This window comes from Jaculus jaculus, chromosome 14 (genome assembly GCF_020740685.1).
Source record: "Jaculus jaculus isolate mJacJac1 chromosome 14, mJacJac1.mat.Y.cur, whole genome shotgun sequence".
Lineage (NCBI taxonomy): Eukaryota > Metazoa > Chordata > Mammalia > Rodentia > Dipodidae > Jaculus > Jaculus jaculus.
In genome coordinates, this window is record NC_059115.1 from 1,107,179 (window position 1) to 1,129,064 (window position 21,886).

Sequence of the window (21,886 nt, forward strand, 5' to 3'; positions counted from 1 at the left end):
TGGCTTACCGCTTAAATTGCTTGCCTGCGAAGCCTAAGCACCCAGGTTCGAGTCCTCAGGACCCACCTAAGCCAGATGCACACGGCGGCCCTGGTGCACCCATTCTCTCTTTCCATCTCTATCTCCCTGAAAAATAAATAAATATAAGCAAAATATTAAAACTGGGCTAGAGTGAGACCCTATAGCAAAGAAAAACAAAAAAAAATTTTGTAAAAAAATAAAGAAGAGCATAACTGGATAATAATTCCACGTAAAATCGTGTTAGGATGTAACTGCTTTAATCTCTGAGGGAACGGAAGAGAAGAGGAAGGAAAGGAAAGGAGAGGAGGAAGAGGGAAGGAAGAGGGAAAGGAGACAGAAAAAAATGAGCATACCAGCGTCTCTAGCCACTGCAGACAAACCAAATGCATGTGCCACTATGTGCATCTGGCTTTATGTGGGTACTGGGGAATAAAACTTGGGTTGTTAGGTTTTGCAAGTCAGCACCTTAATCCTGAGCCATCATTCCAGCACCTCCTTCCTTTTATTTATTTATTTTGGTTTTCTGAAGTAGGGTCTCAAGCTAGCTCAGGCTGACCTGGAATCCACTATGTAGTCTCAGGTTGGTCGTGAACTCTCAGCGATTCTCCTACCTCTGCCTCTGTGCTTGGGATAGGTGTGCTCCACCGTGCCCAGCCCCCTTCCTTTTTTTATTAGATAGGGTCTCAGGTAGCCCAGGCTGGCACTGAATTTTTAGCCGAGGATGAATCTTGATCATCCTTCCTCTGCCTCCTCACTGCTAGGAATACAGGCTTGTGCCACCACACCTGGCACTTCTTTATCCTTGATGAAATCCTTAGACTGGGGGACTCGCGCGGGGGGGGGGGGGGGGGCAGGGGGGATTGTCGATCAATTGTATCTGACTTCAGATGCCCAGAAACCACCTAAAAAGTGGATGTTGTATCATAGGTGTTTGTAATCCCAGCATGGCTACAACAAGCAGGGAGAAGGAGACAGAAGAATCTTTTGGAACCTTGTGGGCCAGGTAGCCTGGCAACTACAGTGGTGAACAATGTGTGACCCTGTAGTCTCACACAAGGCAGAATGTGGATACTGACAGCCACAGTTGTTGAGGGGTAACAACAGGTGTGGGCCAGAGACGCACGGGACTATGAAACCATTAATCTCACAGCTCTGTCACCTGCTTTCTCGTTCTTGAGGGAGGTTTGGCCATTTTCTTGCTGCTTCACTGACCACACCAGAGGAATCTTCATAAAACAGCATTCCTCTCCCACGAAGGGACAAAGTCGGCCCTGTTTATGCTGTCAGGAGATCTCTGACCTTGAGTTTTATGAGGCTTCGGGGGGGGGGGGTGGAGTTCCTCTACGTCTTGGGATAAGGAATGATGACAGGGTTAAGGAGGTGGTCAGTGGTCAGTGGTCAGGCCTGCTACCCTTGTGTTAGTGCAGTCTTGTTCCCAGGGCTCAAGGAGTGGAACGACTTGGGGAATTCATGGTTCACCTGTGATCTCAGCTAGGCTGGGAAACTGTGGATTACTAGTCTGTGTCTGGAGATGAGCCCCTTATGATTTAGAAACAATAGGAAGCAGAGAAGGAGGGGAAAGGTCCTACCAGCAGTCTTTGCAGCAGGAGTTAGCTGTTCCCCAGGAGGTCACAGGAGGAGGCAGGACTAGCTGAGGGTTAGGGAGAGTTGGTCTTCTAGGATAGGATGGACAGTTGAGCTTGTATCCATGTATAAATGGTGATATGTTCCTCTTCTGGTCTGTGATCCAGTTTTAGCCTGGACTAAAGAACTCAAACCTGGCTGGAGTTGTGGCTTAGCGGTTAAGGCGTTTGCCTGCAGAGCCAGACCCTGGTTCATTTCCCCAGGATTCACAGAAGCCAGATGCAAGGGGGTGTGCACACGTCTGGAGTTTGTTTGCAGTGGCTGGAGGCCCTGGCGCACCGATTCTCTCTCTCCCTGTCTCTGCCTCTTTCTCTCTCAAGTAAATAAATAAGCCATCCCTCCAGCCCCAGATATTTGATTTTTATAACAGAATGCCTTAAGGATAATTTCAACTTGCCAATCTTGGCCAGGAGTTTGTCCTTTGACATGGGGCAGTACCAGGTTACTTTATGGAGATATTCAGTAAAACAGAATATTTAATTAGTGGCAACAGATTAGTTACATGAGGATAGCCCACAGGGAATTGAACATAGATTGTTTTAATGTTAAAATTTGCTCTTGTGGGCATGGTGGTGCACGCCTTTAATCCTAGCACTCAGGAGGCAGAAGTAGGAGGATTGCTGTGAGTTCAAGGCTACCCTAAGACTCCATAGTGAATTCCAGGTCAGCCTGGGCTAGAGTGAGACCCTACCTCATAAAACCAAAAAAAAAAAAATTGCTCTTAAACCGGGCATGGTGGCACAAGCCTTTAATCCCAGCACTCAGGAGGCAGAGGTGGCAGGGTTGCTGAGAGTTCAAGCCCAGCCTGAGACTACATAGTGAATTCCAGGCCAGCTTGGGTTAGAGCAAGACCATACCTTGAAAAACCAAAAATGAAAAAAATAAATTGCTCTTGAGGGAAAATTATGTTCCTTCCTTGAATAAACCAGCCTTGGTTTAAGTTGCACACTCTTGGGACATTTTATTCTTTAGGAGAATAGAGGGAGGATTGAATGGCAAGGCCATGAGAGGGGAGAAATATGTGCCTCTTGGAATTTTGTTCCTTATCAACTGTATTATTTCCTGTGCTGATAAGAGAATCTTGACTCTGGAGCCTCTGATGATGGAGAATGGCCGTCTGTTGGGGTAGAGAAGTCCCTAACAATGTTGAAGTTAGATTATTAGGCAGCTGGGATGATGTCTCACCAGTTAAAGGTACAACAGTTAAAAAACATTGCTTGCAAAGACTGCAGACCTAGGCTCAATCCCTCAGTCACCCATATACAGCTGCGATGACATTTGTTTACAGTGGTAAGAGACCTGGCAAGCCCTACCACACTCACAAGTGAATATTGAAATTGGGGTATTATTTATAATAGCTGAGTTCTTTTTTTAAAAAAAAAAACACGTTATTTATATATTAGGCAGAGAGAGAGGCAGATAGAGAATGGGTACTCTAGGGCCTTCAGCCACTAAAATGAGCTCCAGATTCATGCACCACCTTGCATCTGGCTTACATGGGTAATGGAGAATTGAACCTAGGTCCTTATGCTTCACAGGCAAGTGCCTTAGCCACTAAAACATCTCTCCAGTTCTATAAGAGCTGACTTCTTAAACACTAGGAAACCTCATCAGATGTAAGCATGAGAGTAAATAATGTGGAAGGCACAAATGGGACTTGTACAAATATTGAACCAAAATCCACTGTAAGAATCCACTTCTGGTTAGTGAACTAAACTTACCCTGTAGTGAAGTTTCCCTTATTCAAAACTTGAGTCTGCTCTCCATGGTAGCACATACCTTTAATCACAGCACTTGAGAGGTAGAGGAAAAAGGATTGCCGTGAGTTCAAGGCCAGCCTGTGACTGCACAGTGAATTCCAGATCAGCCTGGGCTGTTAAACCTTACCTTGAAAGAAACAATTAAAAGTTTATTCAGGAATGACTAGGTACTTGAAATCATAGGTACGTTTGTAAAGAGTAAAGGGAGAACTATTTTTTTAAAATTTTACATTTTTGTTTGCGTGTGTTTGTGTTGGCACACATGCCACAGCAGGTATTCAGGTAAGTGAACAACTTTGAGGTATTGTCCTACATCTTCCTGGAGACAGGGTCTCTTGCCTCTCTGCAAGTGGAATCCTTTGTCTCAAAGAGGTCGAAGCATCTGAATCTGATCTTAATTTCCTTTTTCAGTGACGTCTATTTGTATCCTCCATTAGGAAGAAAAGACCCTCAATTCTCAGCACACAGAGCTGTGGGAACTTTAATAATAAATAACCTAGAGGGGCTTCTAAGCTTCTGAGGTAGCTCACGAGCGGGACTACATTTCCCAGGGGCCACCGCGCCGGAAGCGATAGATATACTTCTGGTATCCCGCGATCCAAAATGTTCAGACATTCCGCTCAACGGAGGGAGTCGCCCGTTCGCGGTAGGGCTCTACCGGGTACCGCCGCAGCCTAACCAGGCGGGGCACTGTCGCGGGGTGGGGGAGGGAGTTGTTCGCGATGTGGAGCCCTGGGTGCCATTATGCCGGAGTCCAGGCGCGGGCAGCGGCCGAGGGAGGTCTTTTTTTTTTTTTTTCCGGAACCGTGTGCGCGTGCGCAGGCAATGGCTGCCCAGGACGCTGGGATCGAGTGTGTGCGCGTGCACGGGCCGTGGCTCGCTGAGTCTCTCAGGGGGCGTGCGTGGGCGTGCGAGGACTGTGACTGGCTTGTCCTCCCCGGGAGCGCGTACGTTATTCGCGGGTTGTGGGTGAGCTTGAGGCCTCAAGAGCGTGCGCATGCGCGGGCCTGGCCGGAGGGGCTCGCCGAGAGAGCGCGCATGCGTGCGAGGTGGAGCGACCCCGGCTGTCCCTGAGCAGAGTCCCTGTCACTTCTCAGCTGCTGCCGCCGCCTTGTTTCTGCTCAAGGTGTGGGAGCTGCCCGGGCTGGGCGTCCTGAGTGAGTGAGAAGCGACGCTGTCCGCGAGCAGGTACGGAGTGAAGGTGCGGCGCCCCGAGTCCCCTGGTCAGCCGCGCGCTTGACCCCCTCGAGGTCTCCCCGCGCTGTCCCCCGCGGCCGTGCCGTGCCGCACCGCGCCCGCGTCGTCCCGCCCCTCTAGTGCACAGAGGTTAGTGGTACAGCTTCTTTTAGAGCCCGCTTTGCTGAAGAGGTAAGTGTTCAGGTAGAGTCACACACCAGATGCCTTTTGGTCTTGAATGGCCTCCTTTTCAGAGGACAGGTGGTTGGGGGCTTTCAGTTTCCCTGTGCAGCTTTCCTTGTCAGCATTTGTTCTCTCTCTCTAATGTTTGACATTCTAAGAAAGATGGAAAGGCATGTCTTTCTGATTTATTTTCTATTTCTCTGCTGATTCTTTTTCACATGCCTGTTGGCTTTGTTTTTGTTTTTCCTTTGGGAGAACATCTACTCATTTCTTTGCCTATCTCTTTTTTTTTTTTTTTTTTGTTTTTTTGTTTTTTTGAGATAGGGTCCCACTCTAGCCCAGGCTGACCTGGAATTCACTCTGTAGTCTTAGGGTGACCTCCAACTAACTCATGGTGATCTTCCTACTTCTGCCTCCCAAGTGCTGGGATTATGGATTTGCGACACCTCGCCCCGCTGGCTGGCTGGCTTGCTTGCTTCTTTTTTGTGTTTTGTTTCGTTTTTTCAAGGTAGGGTATCCCTCTTGCCCTGGTTGACCTAGAATTTACTATATATATTCTCAGGGTGCCCTCAAACTCAAAGTGCTCGTCCTACCTCTGCCCCCTGAGTGTTGCCTATCTTTTAATTGGGGTGTTTCCTTATAACTGAGTTGTTTGAATTTTATTTTAAAAATTCTTGAGCAAAAGTTTGCAGTGTCAGAGATGAACATTGCAAATACTTTTAACTATTATATGGATTGTCTTCCCAGTCTGTTGATTATTTTCTTTGCTGTACAGAGCTGATTTAGTTTCATGTAAATCCTGCTGCTCTGTTTGTTTGTTTCTTTTGTTTTTTTTGAGGTAGGGACTCACTTAGGCCAGGCTGACCTGGAGTTCATTATGTAGTCTCATGTTGGTCTTGAACCCACAGAGGTCCTCCTACCTCTGCCTCCCAAATTAGGATTAAAGGCATGCGCCACCATGTCTGGCTTGCTCTGTTTTTTTTTTTTTTTTTTTTTTTTTTTTTTTGAGGTAGATTCTCACTCTAGCCCAACCTGGAATTCCCTGTGGATTCTCAGGGTGGACTCAAACACACAGCATTCCTCCTACCTCTGCCTCCTGAATGCTGGGATTAAAAGGCACACACACCACCATGCTGGTCTGTTCTTGATTTTGAAGTCTGTGCTTTTACAGTGATATTCAAAACTGCATTGCCTATTGAGGTGGCATACAATGGTGAGATTACTACAAGTGTACTTGAGAGCCAGGCATGATATGGAACATGCCTGTGATAATCAGCACAGAAGATTGAGGTCAGGAGTTCAAGGCCAGCCTTTCCTACATGGCGAGTTTGAGTCTGGATCCTGTGATAGCATCTTATGCAGCTAATAAAGTTATATTTTTAGGGACTGGAGGGATGGCTTAGTGGTTAAAAAGTTTGCCTGCAAAACCAAAGGTCCCAGGTTCGATTCCCTAGGACCCACATTAGCCAGCTGCATACGGACAGGTTGTACAGATCTACATGCAGATACTGTACACCACACATGCACCTTAAATATTCTATTCATAAAGATCATGTTTGGGTGGCAGAGATGTTTCATCAGTTAATGGCAGTTGCTTGCAAAGTCATTCCCCAGTACCCACATAAACCTAGATGTACAAAGTGGCACAGGTTTGTAGAGTTTGTTTGCAACAGCACTGGGTGCTAACATAGCCATTTTCATTAATTCCCTCCCCCAATCTCTTACAAATAAAATATATATATAAGTTACACACACATACATACATATATGTGTGTGTATGTATGTGTGTGTGTGTGTGTGTGTGTGTGTGTGTGTGTATATATATATATATTTTTTTTTTTTCAAGGTAGGGTCTCACTCTGCTCACTCTGGCCCAGGCTGACCTGAAATTCACTCTAGTCTCAGGGTGGCCCTCAAACGCATGGCTGTCCTCTTACCTCTGCCTCCTGAGTGCTGGGATTAAAGGTGTGCGCCACCACACCTGGCTTCTTTTGAAAAAAAAGTTTTAAAGATTCATGTTGTATTTGATACAATGTTAAGCAGTATTCATGCGGGGAGCAGTAGTACTCAAAATGGTATATGATAGATGGATGAGTCCCATATTTTTTAATGCAGGGCTGGCATTTGAACAGAGGGGCTTTGTACATGCTAGGCAAGCACTGTACCACTGAGCCACATTCCCAGCCCTTGAAGCTCACTTAAAGGAATGTGTACAGAATGCTGAACCTGCCTGAACATTTTCAGCAGCACGCTCTCCAATTGTGCCCACTTCACCCAGCCCTGAGCTCCCAGAGTAGCTCTAGTTTGGATGGTTGACCCTGCCTCTAAAGCGCATGGCTGGGGTAGGAGGGTCTGCACAGAGTAGCAGAAGCCCAGTCCTAGACCATGCCGTGGAAGGAAGACGGGCTGCACTCTGGAGTCTCAGGCTCAGGGCAGATTTCTTAAGCTTTGTAACTGCCTTGCACAGTGGCCTCTCAGGTCAGGAGAGAGTTTTCCCAGATTTTTTTTTAATATTATTTTATTTTTTCTCAATTTTTAAAAACATTTTCCATGATTATATAAAATATCCCATGGTAATACCCTCCCTCCACCCCCTTTCCCCTTTGAAATTCCATTCTCCATCATATACCCTCCCCATCTCAATAAGTCTCTCTCTTATTTTGATGTCATGATCTTTCCCTCCTGTTATGATGGTCCTGTGTCAGGCAGTATGAGGTCATGGATATTGAGGCCATTTTAATGTCTGGAGGGAGCATGTTGTAAGGAGTCCTACCTTTCCTTTGGCTCTTACATTCTTTCGGCCACCTCTTCCGCATTAGACCCTGAGCCTTGGAAGGTGTGATCGAGATGTTACTTGGTATTCTAGTCACTTCTTTACAGAACCATGATACCTTCTGAGTCGTCCCAAGGTCACTGCCATCTGAAAAGAGAAGATTCTCTACCCAAAGTGAGAGTAGCATTAATATAAGGGTATGAATATTAAGAGAAGTGATTACTGGGCAGTTTGATAAGCATAGTATATACATTTATCCAGACATCAGCAGATGTTACACCCCTAGGGCTCATGACAACCCCTGTTTTAAGTTTTCAGAATGAGGGATGTATTCCCTCCCTTAGAGAGGGCCTGCAGTCCAATTGAAGGGCAGTTGGTTTCCACCATGACAGATGTCGCCCAGACTCTTGTCTGCTACTAGTTTGAGTGTGTAAGAACGTGTGCATGTATGTGCGTGAGTGTTGGGAGGACTGACACATGAGAAGTAAAGTTGGATGATGACAGCATTACGTTGATTCCGTCCCCTGGGAGCAGTGAGGTACAGTGATGTGAGGTCGTCTTTGTTCTCCAGGAGAGGAAGCCATGGTGAAGGCATTATGTTGATTCCATCCCCTGGGAGCAGTGAGGCACAGTGATGTGAGGTCTTTGTTCTCCAGGAGAGGAAGCTGAAGACGAGCTGCTGACTCTGCAGTTCTGAAAACATGGTCCCTGTAAGTTGGCATGTTTCCCTTGCACAGAAGATGACTTTGAGGTCGGGTGACGCCCTTCATGAAGTTTCCTAAGCATCCCAGAGCCTTCAGCATGTCTGCCCTTTACAGAGGATTGGAAGCTCACAGCTTGTCCTGCGTGGGCCTTGTTCCAGCCTGTATCCAAGTTTTCTTTGAATTACATTCCTCAGCAGCTGCTCTGTGCTCAGTCCTGGTTGGGGAAGATGGGGGGCTGTTGGGGCAGCAGAGGCATTGTCCCCATAGGGAAGTGGATAGTGGGTTGAGAGGTGGGGAGCTGTTGGTGCAGGAGAGGCATTGTCCCTATAGGGAAGTCGATATTGTGGGGTTAAGAGGTGGGGGGTTGTTGGTGCAGGAGAGGCATTGTCCCCACAGTTAAGTAGAGCATCATGGGTTTGAAGATGATAGACTCATTTTATCACACTTGCACATCCATGACATCTTTTCCTGGGTTTTCGGTTTCCAGGTAAATGAGACATAACAGTTGCAGAGAATGGCCTCGGCCTACATGTGTAACAAGGTGACCTGCTTCATAGGCTTGTAGGTAATGCTCAGTGACACAGGGAGATGGTCATCCATGCTGTGAGTGGAAGTAATCATTATCTCCTGGAATCAGGGAAGATGTGAGACATGATGGGCATCCCAAAAGTACAATACAAAACACTCAAAAATGTCAAACTGGATAGATCAGTGATACAGGATCTTCCGCAGTTTATAAAAATCATTTTCACCGTGTGTGGTGGCACACGCCTTCAATCCCAGCACTCTTTAACCCCAGCACTCCGGAGACAGAGGTAGGAGGAGTGCCATGAATTCGAGGCCACCCTGAGACTACATAGTGAATTCCAGGTCACCCTGGACTAGAGTGAAACCCTCCCTTGAAAAACAAACACAAGAAATCATTGTCATGGGTTGCAGAGGTGGCTCATCTTAGAGGAGCTTGTTTGCCAGCTTGCCAATCTGTTTGACTCCCCAAGCCCCACATAAAGCTAGAAGATAGTGGCACATGCATCCTGAGGAACCTATGTGAAAGGGAGGAAGAGCCAGGCGAAACAAGAAGCCCATGGGCCAGCTAGACTGGTACATACAAAGTGAAGTGACAGGCTGGAAAGATGGCTGAGTGGTTAGGGTGCTTGCCTGCCAGCCTAAGGACCCAGTTTTGATTTCCCAGTATTCACATAAAGCCAGATGCACAAAGTGGCACATGTATCTCAAGTTTGTCTGTAGTGGCTAAAGGCCTTGGTGTGCCCATTCTCTCCCTCTCCTCCTCTCTTCTCTCTCCTTGCAAATAAATAAATAAGTCCAAAGTTAAGTAGCAAAAACAAAATACTGCAAGGGAGTCTCTTGTCTCAAGCAGGCTGAAGGGAGAGGCAAGCATCCCGGGGTTGTCCTTAAACCTCCACACAAGCGCCCCTCACTTCACACATACGTACAGATATGTACACAGACACAGTAACTGTCATGACAGAAAGTTATGTTTATATGATCTGAGCATTTCTTAGTTGTGAGTAAACTGTTAGTTTTTATTTATTGGTATTTTTAAGGTAGGTTCTCACTCAGGCTGACCTGGAACTCACTATATAGATCCAGGTTGGCTTCAACTCACAGTAATCCTCCTACCTCTGCCTCCTGAGTGCTGGAATTAAAGGTGTGTGCACCACCATGCCAGACTTAAACCTGGGTGATGGTGACATAGCATGATCTCAGAGAAGCAGTTTGAACTGAGCAGCCTCAAAGCGTGAACTCCCGGGGATGGAAAGATGGCTTAACAGTTAAGGCGTTTGCCTGCAAAGCCAAAGAATCCCAGTTCAGCTCTCCAGGACCCACTTACACCAGATGGACAAGGTGGCACATGCATCTGGAGTTTGTGCCCATTCTCTCTCTCTCTAAAATAAGTAAATAGATAATTTTATATACATTTGGTTTTTTGAGGTAAGGTGTCACTGTAGCCCAGGCTGACCTGGAGTTCACTGTGTAATCTCCGGGTGGCCTTGAACTCACAGCGATCCACCTACCTCTGCCTCCCAAGTGCTGGGATTAAAGGTGTGCACCACCATGCCTGGCTATTAATTTATTTGTTTTAAGTGTGAACTCCCACTGGAGAAGCATGCAACTGAAAGGGGAGCTCGCTATTTATTAGGAGGAAAAGCACACCTTGTGTACTGTCAAGGTTACAGGTAAAATGGTGGAATAGCAGATAGCTAATAAGGGACTTAAAGCACAACTGGAGACTGTTTTAAAGGCTAGTTATCAAAGGGATTTATGATAGAGAGTATGGAATAATCCTATGTTGAGAAATAGTTAGACTTGCTTATTCAGCATGCAGAGGTGTCATAGAAAATGTATGGCCGATATGTCAGCCTTTTAGAAAGAAGGGAACAAAAGAAATGCATGAAAACCACATATATAAGATTAATTATATATGAGACTAATGACTGTATCTATTGCTGGCGATTAGCCCTCTGCCAGTAAGACAGATGACTTAGTTAAAAGTCATCTTTGGGGCTGGAGAGATGGCTTAGTGGTTAAGCACTTGCCTGTGAAGCCTGAGGACCCTGCTTCAAGGCTCAATTCCCCAGGACCCACATTATCCAGATGCACAAGGGGGCACACACGTCTGGAGTTCGTTTGCAGTGGCTGGAGGCCCTGGTGTGCCCATTCTCTCTTTCTCTATCTGCCTCTTTCTGTGTCTATCACTCTCAGATAAATAAATAAATAAAAAGAACAAAAAACATTTTTTTAAAAAGTCAATTTTGTATCCTCACAGGGTAGCACTTCAAGGATATGATGGTAGGTGATGATGTCTGTGGGCAGGTACAGCAGGCACAGTGATGATCTTGCAGAGATGACCAACAGGATTCTTCAGGATTGTCTGGGCAGCTGCCCTGCAGGTTTTTTTTTGTTGTTGTTGTTGTTCTATTTTATTAAGACTTATTTATTTATTTATTAGAGAGAGAGAAAGAGAATGGGAAAACTAGGGCCTTTAGCCACTGCAAACGAACTCCTGATACATGTGCCACCATGTGCATTTGGCTTACTTGGGACCTAGACAATTGAACCTGGCTCCTTAGGTTTCGCAGGCCTGCACCTTAACCACTAAGCCACCTCTCCAGCTCCCCCTGCGGGTTTCTGTATGGCTCCTTTCCTACAGTTCAGTCCTTCCCCTCTGCCTTCTATCTTGAATTTCACTGTAACACTTGTGTCTGTGGTTTCAGGGCTCAGTGACGTTCTGGGATGTGGCTGTTGACTTCTCTCAGGAGGAGTGGGCATGCCTGGATGCTGCTCAGAGGGGCTTGTACAGGGACATGATGTTGGAGACCTACAGCAACCTCGTCTCAGTGGGTAAGGCTGTCTTCCCCAGCAACGCAGGATGCATTCTCTACGCTGTTGGCTTGCTCCATTGTTAGTTAAAACACATAGGGCTGTCTTTGAAGAGGTAGCTGAAGGACGGCATTTGGCTGCTGCCTGTCATCCCAGCACTTAGGAGGCTGAGGCAGGAGAATTGCTGTGAGTTCAAGGCCTGCTGCGGCTACAGAGTGAGACCCTGTTTCAAAACAAAACAAAAAAGCATTTGCCTCCTGCTCACCACTTGGAAATCCTCTTCCTTTGAGTTGTTGTTCTCTACGTTCCAGTGTGCTTATGATGAAGGGACTAGACTCACTGAAGATCACCATTACAGTCAGGTTCACGTTGCTGGTAGAAGTCACCCAACCAAGAGCAGCTTGTTGGAAAAAGAGGTTTGTTTTGGCTTACAGGTTCAAGGAGAAGCTCCCATGATGGCAGGGAAAACGATGGCATGAGCAGAGGGTGGACATCACCCCCTGACCCATATAAGGTGGACAACAGGAACAGGAGAGTATAGCAAACACTGGCAAGGGGACTCTGGCTATAATACCCATAATCCCGCCCCAACACTGCACTGCCTCCAGGAGGTGTTAATTCCCAAATCTCCATCAGCTGGGAACCTAGCATTCAGAACACCTACGTTTAAGGGGGACACCTGAATCAAACCATCACAGTCACTGTCTAGATTTCATGTTGTGTGATCTCAGACTTTGCAGATGGTAACAAACATTGCTTCTTTGTAGACAGGGTCTTGCTGTGTAGTTCAGGCTGGCCTGGAGCCCACCGTGTAGCCCAGCCTGACTTAGAAGTTGTGCTGCTCCTGCTTCAGCCCCCCAAGTGCCATATTGCCGCCATTCAATACCATGTCCAGTCCAGCAGTATAGACTCAGAATTCAACCCAGAGTTAAAGTTTTAAAAATGAGTTTATGGGCTGGAGAGATGGCGTAGCGGTTAAGCGCTTGCCTGTGAAGCCTAAGGACCCTGGTTCGAGGCTCGGTTCCCCAGGTCCCACGTTAGCCAGATGCACAAGGGGGCGCACGCGTCTGGAGTTCGTTTGCAGAGGCTGGAAGCCCTGGCGCGCCCATTCTCTCTCTGTCCTTCTCTCTGTGTCTGTCGCTCTCAAATAAATAAATAAAAATTTTTAAAAAAAATGAGTTTATGTCACTGTTTTTTTCTCTTTTAAGTGGGAAGTTCCATTTCCAAGCCAGATCTGATCGTGTTCCTAGAACAAGAGAAAGAACCCTGGATGGTTGTGAAGGAAGAAGCGAGCAGGGAGGACCCAGGTAAGTTGGAGACAGGTGGGCGGTGGATGGGATCAGAGAGGAGCTACATACTGACATTTAGTTTCTGTGAACTTCCTGCAAAGACCAAGGCCTGTTGATAAGAATGCCTAGGACCTGGAGGAAGATGAAAATCAAGATCATGGGAGCTATCAAGAGGGACTTTTTACGTTACTAACTGTCATAGACAGCCTCGTGTTGCTGGCATGAGCATCCAAACCAGACACAGTGTATGGGAGGAAAGAGTTTATTTCAAGGTTACAGATCCAGGGGAAGTTTCATGAGTGGTGGCAGAAGCTGCTGCTATCCATCCAAGCAGAGAGGAAAACTGCAGCAAGCAGAACACCAGAGCCAGCTCATACAGCACCAAGCAGGGAGCAGAACATCAGAACCAGCTCACACCACCAAGCAGAACACCAGAACCAGCTCACACACTACCAAGCAGCAAGCAACAGGGACCCAGGCAGAGATTGGAGTGCTCAGTGTACCTTTTGGCTAGAATTTATATCTGCCTCTGACACACCTTAGGGCTGGATCCCAAGATCTGCCCCTAGTGACACCTCCTCCTGCTAGGTGGCTAGAGACAGGTTCTAGTAAAACACCTGTCTAGGGAACCTTCCACACTAATCATCTCAACTTTGTGCTCTTATTTCCTTCCCCTTTTATTGGAGTGGACACTCTCTCCCAATCTATATTTTGTTGGAGGAGGCATGCTCTCCCAGTAGACATTTTTAACTGTATTTTAGATTCAGGTTTACTAGCTCTACTTTTGCATTTAGATTTCTGTATGTGTTTCTGTCACTTAAATATATTAGGGCTGAAAAGAAAAAGAAAAAAATGGGGCTGTTGAGATGGCTTAGTGGTTAAGGTGCTTGCCTAAGAAGCCTAAGGACCCATATTCAACTCTCCAGATACCACATAAGTCAGACACACAAAGGTGAGGCAAGCGCAAGGTCACACATGCCCACTAGATTGCACAAGTGTCTGGAGTTCAATTGCTGTGGCTGAGGCCCCTTGCATGCCAATTCTGTCTTGCTCTCTCTAAAAAACGAAAATCACTCTTGAATTTTTTTTGTGGGGGGGGGGTATGTGTGTAGTATTTGTAGTGTGCATAGTATGTAGTATGTGTCTGTGCACATGTAGTGTATGTATATGTATGTGTGCAGATGCATGTGCCCTGTGCCCCAGCATGTGGAGGCCAGAGAAAGACATTGGGTGTTCTTCTATTCCTCCAAACCTGGATTTCATTTGGTCTGGCTGACCAGCCTGCCCCAGTGATCCTTCTGTCTCTCTAATCCCCTCAGGACTGGGGTTAACAGGTGTGCATAGCCACGTCTGGCTCTCTACGTTGGTTCTGGGTGTCACACTCACATTCTCATGCTGTGCAGCAATCCTCTTACCCAGCCCTCATTCACATGATGTGTCAAGTGTCCACTTCAGGCCAGGTACTGTTTTTGTGCTGTCAGTGCTGTGACAACCAACAAGATTGCTGAAACCCCCTTGGCAGCAGCTGACAAGGCGTGAATTAAACATAAGCAGTGAATGGATTAGCCACTTAGAGAATTGTGTCATGGAAACACACGTAGGCCTCATGGGAAGAGAGCAATGGCACCTGTGGTCAGAAGAATGAGTTAATGTGGGCATACTTGCACAGAGATACAAAATAAGAGTTCAGCCGGATGTGGTGGCACACGCCTTTAATCCCAGCACTCGGCAGGCAGAGGTAGGATTGCCATGAGTTTGAGGCCACCTTGTGACTACAGAGTGATTTCCAGGTCAGCCTGAGCTAGAGTGAGACCCTACCTCAAAAAAGCAAAATTAAATAAATAAAGAGTGCAGGTCCATGGCCACGTTGGGAGTATCCCAGTCACACTGAGCAGGAAACAGGCCTGAGAAGGAGTTCTGTGTCTGTAGTTGGGAGCAGTAAGTTAGTGAGCTCAGAGTACTGTAAAGGGTCTGTGGGAAGAGAGGTTTGAGAATCAGACCAGCTGGTCATCATAATGAGGAATATGGGGTGTTTGTAAGGTTATGCAGAGTCTTGTTCTTAGGTATGTTTGGCCTTTTTTTCTTCACATTTTAGTCTCTAAAAAGTAAATGTGGGCTGGAGAGATGGCTTAGTGGTTAAGCGCTTGCCTGTGAAGCCTAAGGACCCTGGTTCGAGGCTCGGTTCCCCAGGTCCCATGTTAGCCAGATGCACAAGGGGGCGCACACGTCTGGAGTTCGTTTGCAGAGGCTGGAAGCCCTGGCGCGCCCATTCTCTCTCTCTCCCTCTATCTGTCTTTCTCTCTGTGTCTGTCGCTCTCAAATAAATAAATAAATTTAAAAAAAAAAAGTAAATGTGACATAATGAGAAAGCCACACAAAACAGAATTATAGTGATGATTATTGTAAGATGTGCACACTGTTAACAGCCACCCCCATGTCTTCTCTTTATGGTCACCCCTTTCTCCCTGCTAGAAGTCGTCTTTAGTTTCATGACCTAAATGAGCCTCTCCAAGCTTTATATCTCTTAAACTATAGGTTCCCTTCAATTAAAAAAGATCCTCACAATTTTTCTTGATTAATTTGGGTCATTTGTACTATAATTTGATTTTCTTTATTGCAGTCCTGTGGTGCAAATTACCATTCTCTCCCTCTATTTCTGACTAATAGTTGGGTCTGTAAGTAAAGTAAGACTCAGTTTTTGGGTGTTTGTTGTTGTTGTTGTTTGTTTTGCTTTTGTTTTGTTTTGTTTTCTGAGGTAGGGCCTTACTCTGGCCCAGGCTGACCTGGAATTCACTACATAGTCTCAGGGTGACCTCAAATTCATGGTGATCCTCCTACCTATGCCTCCTGAGTGCTGGAATTGAAGGTATGCACCACCATGCCTGGCACTTAAATGTTGTTGTGGTTGTTGTTGTTATTTGTTTGATTTATTTTAGTTTCATGGATATTTTGGTATCAAAAATCTTGAATTGATTTGTTGTTATATTTTCTTAGTCCCTTAAAATCAAATTTTCTTCTCTGCATTTCTTTCTGTTTGTTTTTCTGAGACAGAGTCTTAACTATGTTGCCCAGGCTACATTGGAACTCATGATCTACCAACCTTTGGCTCCCTATTTCTGATGTTACATGTGCTACCATGCCTAGCCATTTTTTTTTCCTTTCTCAAAGAGTCCCAAGTTCATGCTGGGTGTGGTGGCGCATGCCTGTAATCCCAGCACTTAGGAGGCAGAGGTAGGTGGATTGCTGTGAGTTGGAGTCCACCCTGAGACTACATAGTGAATTCCAGGTCAGCCTGGTCTAGAGCGAGACTCTACCTTAAAAAAAAAAAAAGAAGAGTCCCAAATTCAACCATTTCCTTAAAGTGTAACATGCTTTCTGAATTTCTGTGCTATAATTTTATTCCCATGATTTGGATCAGACCTTCCCACCAGTAGTATCACATAGAGAAGCACATAGATTGTCTTCAGACTGTAGAGATGGCTCAGCAGTTAGTTACAGTTTTGCACAAGTATGACAGGCTGGTTGAATCTCCAGATCCCAAGTAAGCTAGACATGGCCACACGTTCCTATACCCCAGTCGTGTGTGGAGCAGACTGAAGAATCACTGGGGCTTGCAAGCATCAAGCTCTGAAATTAGAACTATTGTCTCCTGCAAGGAAATAACAAGTCAGGGAATAATGGAAGGGCTACCCAGTAGTCTTCTCTGGCCCCAGGAAGTGAGCCCATGGGTACCACGTCAGCACTACACACATGCATGTACCCCCACACACACAGATACTATGTACACACAAAAAGGAAGATTGCCTCCATATAATTTATTATATTTTTTTCAACCAAATATGCATTCGGATTTCCAAATGAATAATGTATGATACTAGTTTTAACATTTTAAAAATATTTTATTTATTTGAGAAAGTGAGAGAAATAGGCATATTGAGAATGGTTGCAGCAGGGCCCCCAGCCATTGCAAATGAATTCCATATACATGCACCACCTTGTGCATCTGGCTTACATGGGTACTAGGGAACTGAACCTGGGTCCTTAGGCTTTATGTATAAGCAGAGAGAGAAAATGAATATGGTTGCACCAGGGCCTGTAGCCACTGCAAACAAACTCCGGACCCATGGGCCACTTTGTGCATCAGGCTTTACATGGGTACTGGGGAATTGAACCTGGGTCATTAGGCTTTGCAGGCACAGGCTGCAGATGTGTATTTGCTTTGTCCTTTGGCTGGAGAGATGTACTTGCTTTGTCTTTTTCTTTCAGATTTGGAGTCACATTATGGACCTGAGAAAATATCTCCAGAAAATCATATTCATGAAATAAGCTTATTGAAGCAGAGTAAAATTTTTGACCTTGAGGCCTCCAGTTTTAGAAATGACTCAGAATATAGTGGATTTGAGGAACTACCACAGTATGCAGCAGGATGTGTTGGTGAGCTCAGTAGCAAGGAGAACATGACTGCTTACACCTGCCATACTCCTGCTCACGATCTAGAAAAACTACATGAATCCAAGGAATGTGGGGAAGACTTTGGTTGTAATTCAAATCTTACTCAGTACCAGAGAATTCAGACTGAAGACAATCCCTTTGAATGTAAGGAATGTGGGAAGACCTTTAGACTTCACAAACAACTTACACGGCATCAGAAATCTCATAGTGGTGAGAGACCTTTTGAATGTAAGGACTGTGGAAAGACCTTTCATCTTCCCACCTTACTTGATCGTCATAAGAACATTCATACAGGTGACAAGCCATTTGAGTGCAAAGAATGTGGGAAGTCCTTTAACCGTGTTTCCAACCTTGTACAACATCAGAGTATTCATGCTGGTGAGAAACCATATGAGTGCAGTGAGTGTGGGAAGTCCTTTAATCGTGGGTCAAACCTCATTCAACATCAGAAAATTCATTCTAGTGAAAAGCCTTTTATATGTAAGGAATGTGGGAAGGGTTTCAGTTATTGTCAGTTTATTGAACATTGCCAAACACATGTTGATGAGAAACCCTTTGAACGTGAAGAATGTGGGAAATCCTTCACTTCTCTCACACAGGTTACTCAGCAGCAGAGCATTCATGCTGTTGAGAAGCCTTTTGAATGCAAGCAGTGTGGGAAGGCCTTTAGTCGTAGCTCAAACCTTGTTCAACACCAGAGCATTCATACAGGTGAGAAGCCCTATGGATGTAAGCAATGTGGGAAGGCCTTTAGACTTCACAAACAACTTTCTCAGCATCAGAAAACTCACACTGGTGAGAAACCCTTTGAATGTAAGCATTGTGGGGCAGCCTTCAGACATCAGTACCGACTTACTGAGCATGAGCGGATTCATACTGGGGAGAAGCCATATGAATGCAAGGAATGTGGGAAATTCTTCCGTCGTGGGTCAAATCTTATTCAACATCAGAGTGTTCACACTGGAAAGAAACCCTTTGATTGTAAGGAATGTGGGAAGACATTTAGACTTCATATACAACTTATCCGACATCAGAAGTTTCATAGTGATGAGAAACCTTTTGAATGTAAAGAATGTGGGAAGGCCTTTCATCTTTCTACCCTGCTTAATTCCCATATGAACATTCATACGGATAAAAAGCTCTATGAATGCAAGGAATGTGGGAGATCATTTAATCGTGTCTCAAACTTAGTTCAGCATCAGAGTGTTCATGCTGGTGAGAAACCCTATGAATGCAATGAATGTGGGAAGGCCTTCAATCGTGGTTCAAACCTTGTTCAGCATCAGAAAATTCATTCTGGTGAAAAACCCTTTGTGTGTAAGGAATGTGGGAAAGCTTTTCTATATCCTTATCGTCTAAATGAACATCACAGAATTCATACTGGTGAGAAACCTTTTGTATGTAAGGAATGTGGGAAAGCCTTCACTCTCCTTACACAGCTTACTCGACATCAGAGTGTTCATACTGGTGAGAAACCTTACGAATGTAAGCATTGTGGGAAGGCCTTTAGACTTAACGTACAACTTTTGCAACATCAGAAAACTCATACTGGTGAGAAACCTTTTGAGTGTAAGCACTGTGGGACAGCCTTCAGTCGTCAGTACCAACTCACTGAACATCACAGAATTCATACTGATGTGAAACCTCATAAGTGTGAGGAGTGTGAGAAGGGCTTCCCTCATAGTGTAGGCCTCAGTGTTGGTCAGAGAATCCACACTGGTGGGAAGCCATTTGGATGTCAGGAATGTGGGGAAGCCTTCTGCCATCATTACCAATTTCTTGGCCATTGGAGAATTCATACTGGCAAGAATCTTTATGAATGTAAAGAATGTGGGAAACACTTTACTCGTAGTGGAGAGCTAAGAATACATCAAAGGATTCACACTGGTGAGAAACCGTACCGGTGTGAAGAATGTGGGAAAGCCTTCATTCGTAAATCAAACTTAGTTCAACATGCTAAAATTCATACAGGTGAGAAGCCCTTTGAATGTAAGGAATGTGGAAAGGCTTTTGGTAGTAATTCTGAACTGACAGTACATCAGAGAATTCATACTGGTGAGAGACCCTATGAATGTAAGGAATGTGGGAAAACTTTTAGATTCACTTCATCCTTCACTGCACATAAGAGAATTCATACTGGTATAAAACCATATCAATGTAAGGAATGTGGAAAGACATTTAGTGGGAGCTCAGGCTTTCTTCAACATAAAAGAATTCATACTGGAGAGAAACCTTATGAGTGTAAAGAATGTGGAAAGGCATTTAGACTGAGTTCAGTCCTTTCTGCACATCAGAGAATTCATACTGGTGTGAAACCCTATACCTGTAAGGAGTGTGGGAGAACGTTTAGATTTCATTCAGCTCTTAAAGCCCATCAGAGAATTCATACAGGTTTAAAACCTTGTAAGCCAGGTGTAATGGTGCACACCTTTAATCCCAGCACTCAGGAGGCAGAAATAAGAGGATCTCTGTGAGTTCAAGGCCAGCATTCCTAAGTACCTTTGTAATACCATATTCACAAAATAGCACATATGTCTGGATTTCATTTACAGAGACAAGAGGCCCTGGTGTCATTCTCTCTCTAGTTCTCTACCCCTTTTGTTTTTCCTTGCAAATAATAAAAATAAATATATTTTTTAAAAGGAATGTCGTAGGAATATCTTCTCTGAATTCTAAGGTGTTATAGGAAAAGGTTCCCTCATTCCTAACTTTAGAAAGTGTTTCTCACCAATGTAGGCCAAATCCCAGGGTATGATTGAAGTTCCTGGTGATGGTGGTGGTTGGTGCTTATAATCCCTGTGCTTGGGAGGTGGACACAGGAAGATGTTATGAGTTAGAGGACATCTTGGGGCTGCATAGTGAGACCCTATCCCAAAACTTTTAGGACTAGGGAGATGGCTCAGCAGTTAAAGGCTCTTGGTTGAAAAAGGCTGAAGGCTTGGGTTCAGTTTACCAGTATGCAAGTAAAGCTAGTTGCAGAAAGTGGTGCATGCATCTTGATTTTGAAAAATAAGTTTTAGACATCATGACACTTTATCCCATATAACACTAGCATGAATGCAATATATTAGTAAATTGTCATGTGCTGTAAACGCTTGATGAGAGCTGATTCTGTAGATGGGATAGCCCTCCATCTCTGATCCAAGCATGTGTTACTGTCCTCCAAGACCCCTTATCCAGGAGCAGCTGAGGCTGGCCTCCTGGTGCTGTGATAGACACAGCAAAACAACCCAAGGGTAGAAACACTGCTCGAGAAAACAGCTGAGAAGTAAACCCTTTCTCATGCTGCCCTTCCCCAGTTTCAATTCTTGAGCAGAGGTTAGTTCATCCTGACAGAAAAGGCCAGTGTTGGAATGGCTTACCCTAACTCTCACCCAGGAGGACAACTCTTGATTATTTCTTCACTAAGAAGTAATCCCTGGCCTTTTCTGCTGCATGATCTCTTGGGCATCTGCTTGCTGACATTTGAGTCTTCCGTGTTTCAGCAGGGCTGCATGTCTGTGTGTTCCTCTGTGCTGGGCGTGGTGTCCATTCTCTGCTACTGGCCGTGTCCCTAATAAATTCATTTAAATTGAAAGTATGGCTTTTGTCAGTCATTGTTCCGAGTGGAAAAACATGTCACAAAGAATGTCGTGCATAGCAGTAGGTCCACAAGTACCATGGGGGGGGGGGTAGGAGGGAGGGACTCCAAGATTCTAGACCATTCAAAATAATTGCATTGCCCTCATTCTACCTGTTACAATCTGTACCCTAAGGAGAATCAACTCTAGATTCTTCCTTGCTTATAACCATTGTATTTGTGGTGTTGGGGATTTATTCCATGGTCTTGTGTACACTAGGCAAGTGCTCAGCCACTTAACTGCACCCCCAGCCCCTAACCATCTGATTTTGTGTACAAGGGAAATGAGGTTCAGAGTAAACATTTTGGGTCAGAGTACTTTGTGGACCATATATGGTTTTGCAACATCATGAGACATATCAGCTGTCATTTTAACAAAATATGACCAGTTGTGTTAGTAGTTAACCAGAATTCTACTGAAAGGTCGAGTTTATTGTGAGGAAGCTGTATGGAGAGACTTTGTTTTTCAAGGTAGTGTCTCACTGTAGCCCAGGCTGACCTGGAATTCACTATGTAGTCTCAGGATGGCCTCAAACTCGTGGTGATCCTCCTACCTCTGCCTCCTGAGTGCTGGGATTAAGGGCGTGCACCACCATGCCCGTCTTTGACTATTGAAAAGAAGTTAAGAATATACAAAACAAGAAGACTTAAAATAAACCGGGCCATCAACACAGTCAAAAACAAAGATTAGGCCGGGTGTGGTGGTGCACACCTTTAAAGCCAGCACTTGAAAGGCAGAGGTAGAAGGATCACCATGAGTTTGAGGCCACCCTGAGACTACATAGTGAATTCCAGGTCAGCCTGGGCTAGAGTGTGACACCACCTTGAAAAACCAAAAGAAAAAGAAGTGTTATCCAGGTGGTGGTGGAGCATGTCTTTAATCCCAGCACTCAGAAGGCAGAGGTGGGAGGATCACAGTGAGT

General features: G+C 45.2%; 1 protein-coding gene across 11 annotated transcripts; it reads left to right on the forward strand.

Annotated features, from left to right (window-relative positions):
• Positions 1–4,005: 4,005 nt before the first annotated feature.
• LOC123454713 (zinc finger protein 780A-like) lies at positions 4,006–20,921 on the forward strand. 11 transcript variants are annotated; one of them, XM_045133658.1, is made up of 7 exons: positions 4,006–4,071; positions 4,523–4,613; positions 8,129–8,267; positions 8,749–8,826; positions 11,498–11,624; positions 12,812–12,910; positions 17,159–20,921. In XM_045133658.1, the coding sequence occupies exons 5-7, from the start codon at positions 11,588–11,590 to the stop codon at positions 19,816–19,818; spliced, it is 2,796 nt and encodes a 931-aa protein (XP_044989593.1). In that variant the 5' UTR covers positions 4,006–4,071; positions 4,523–4,613; positions 8,129–8,267; positions 8,749–8,826; positions 11,498–11,587; the 3' UTR covers positions 19,819–20,921. The 11 variants fall into 11 exon arrangements, with proteins under 11 accessions (XP_044989593.1, XP_044989594.1, XP_044989596.1 ...); XM_045133659.1 differs by lacking the exon at positions 8,749–8,826 and adding an exon at positions 11,050–11,173; XM_045133661.1 differs by having other exon boundaries at positions 8,214–8,267.
• Positions 20,922–21,886: the final 965 nt, after the last annotated feature.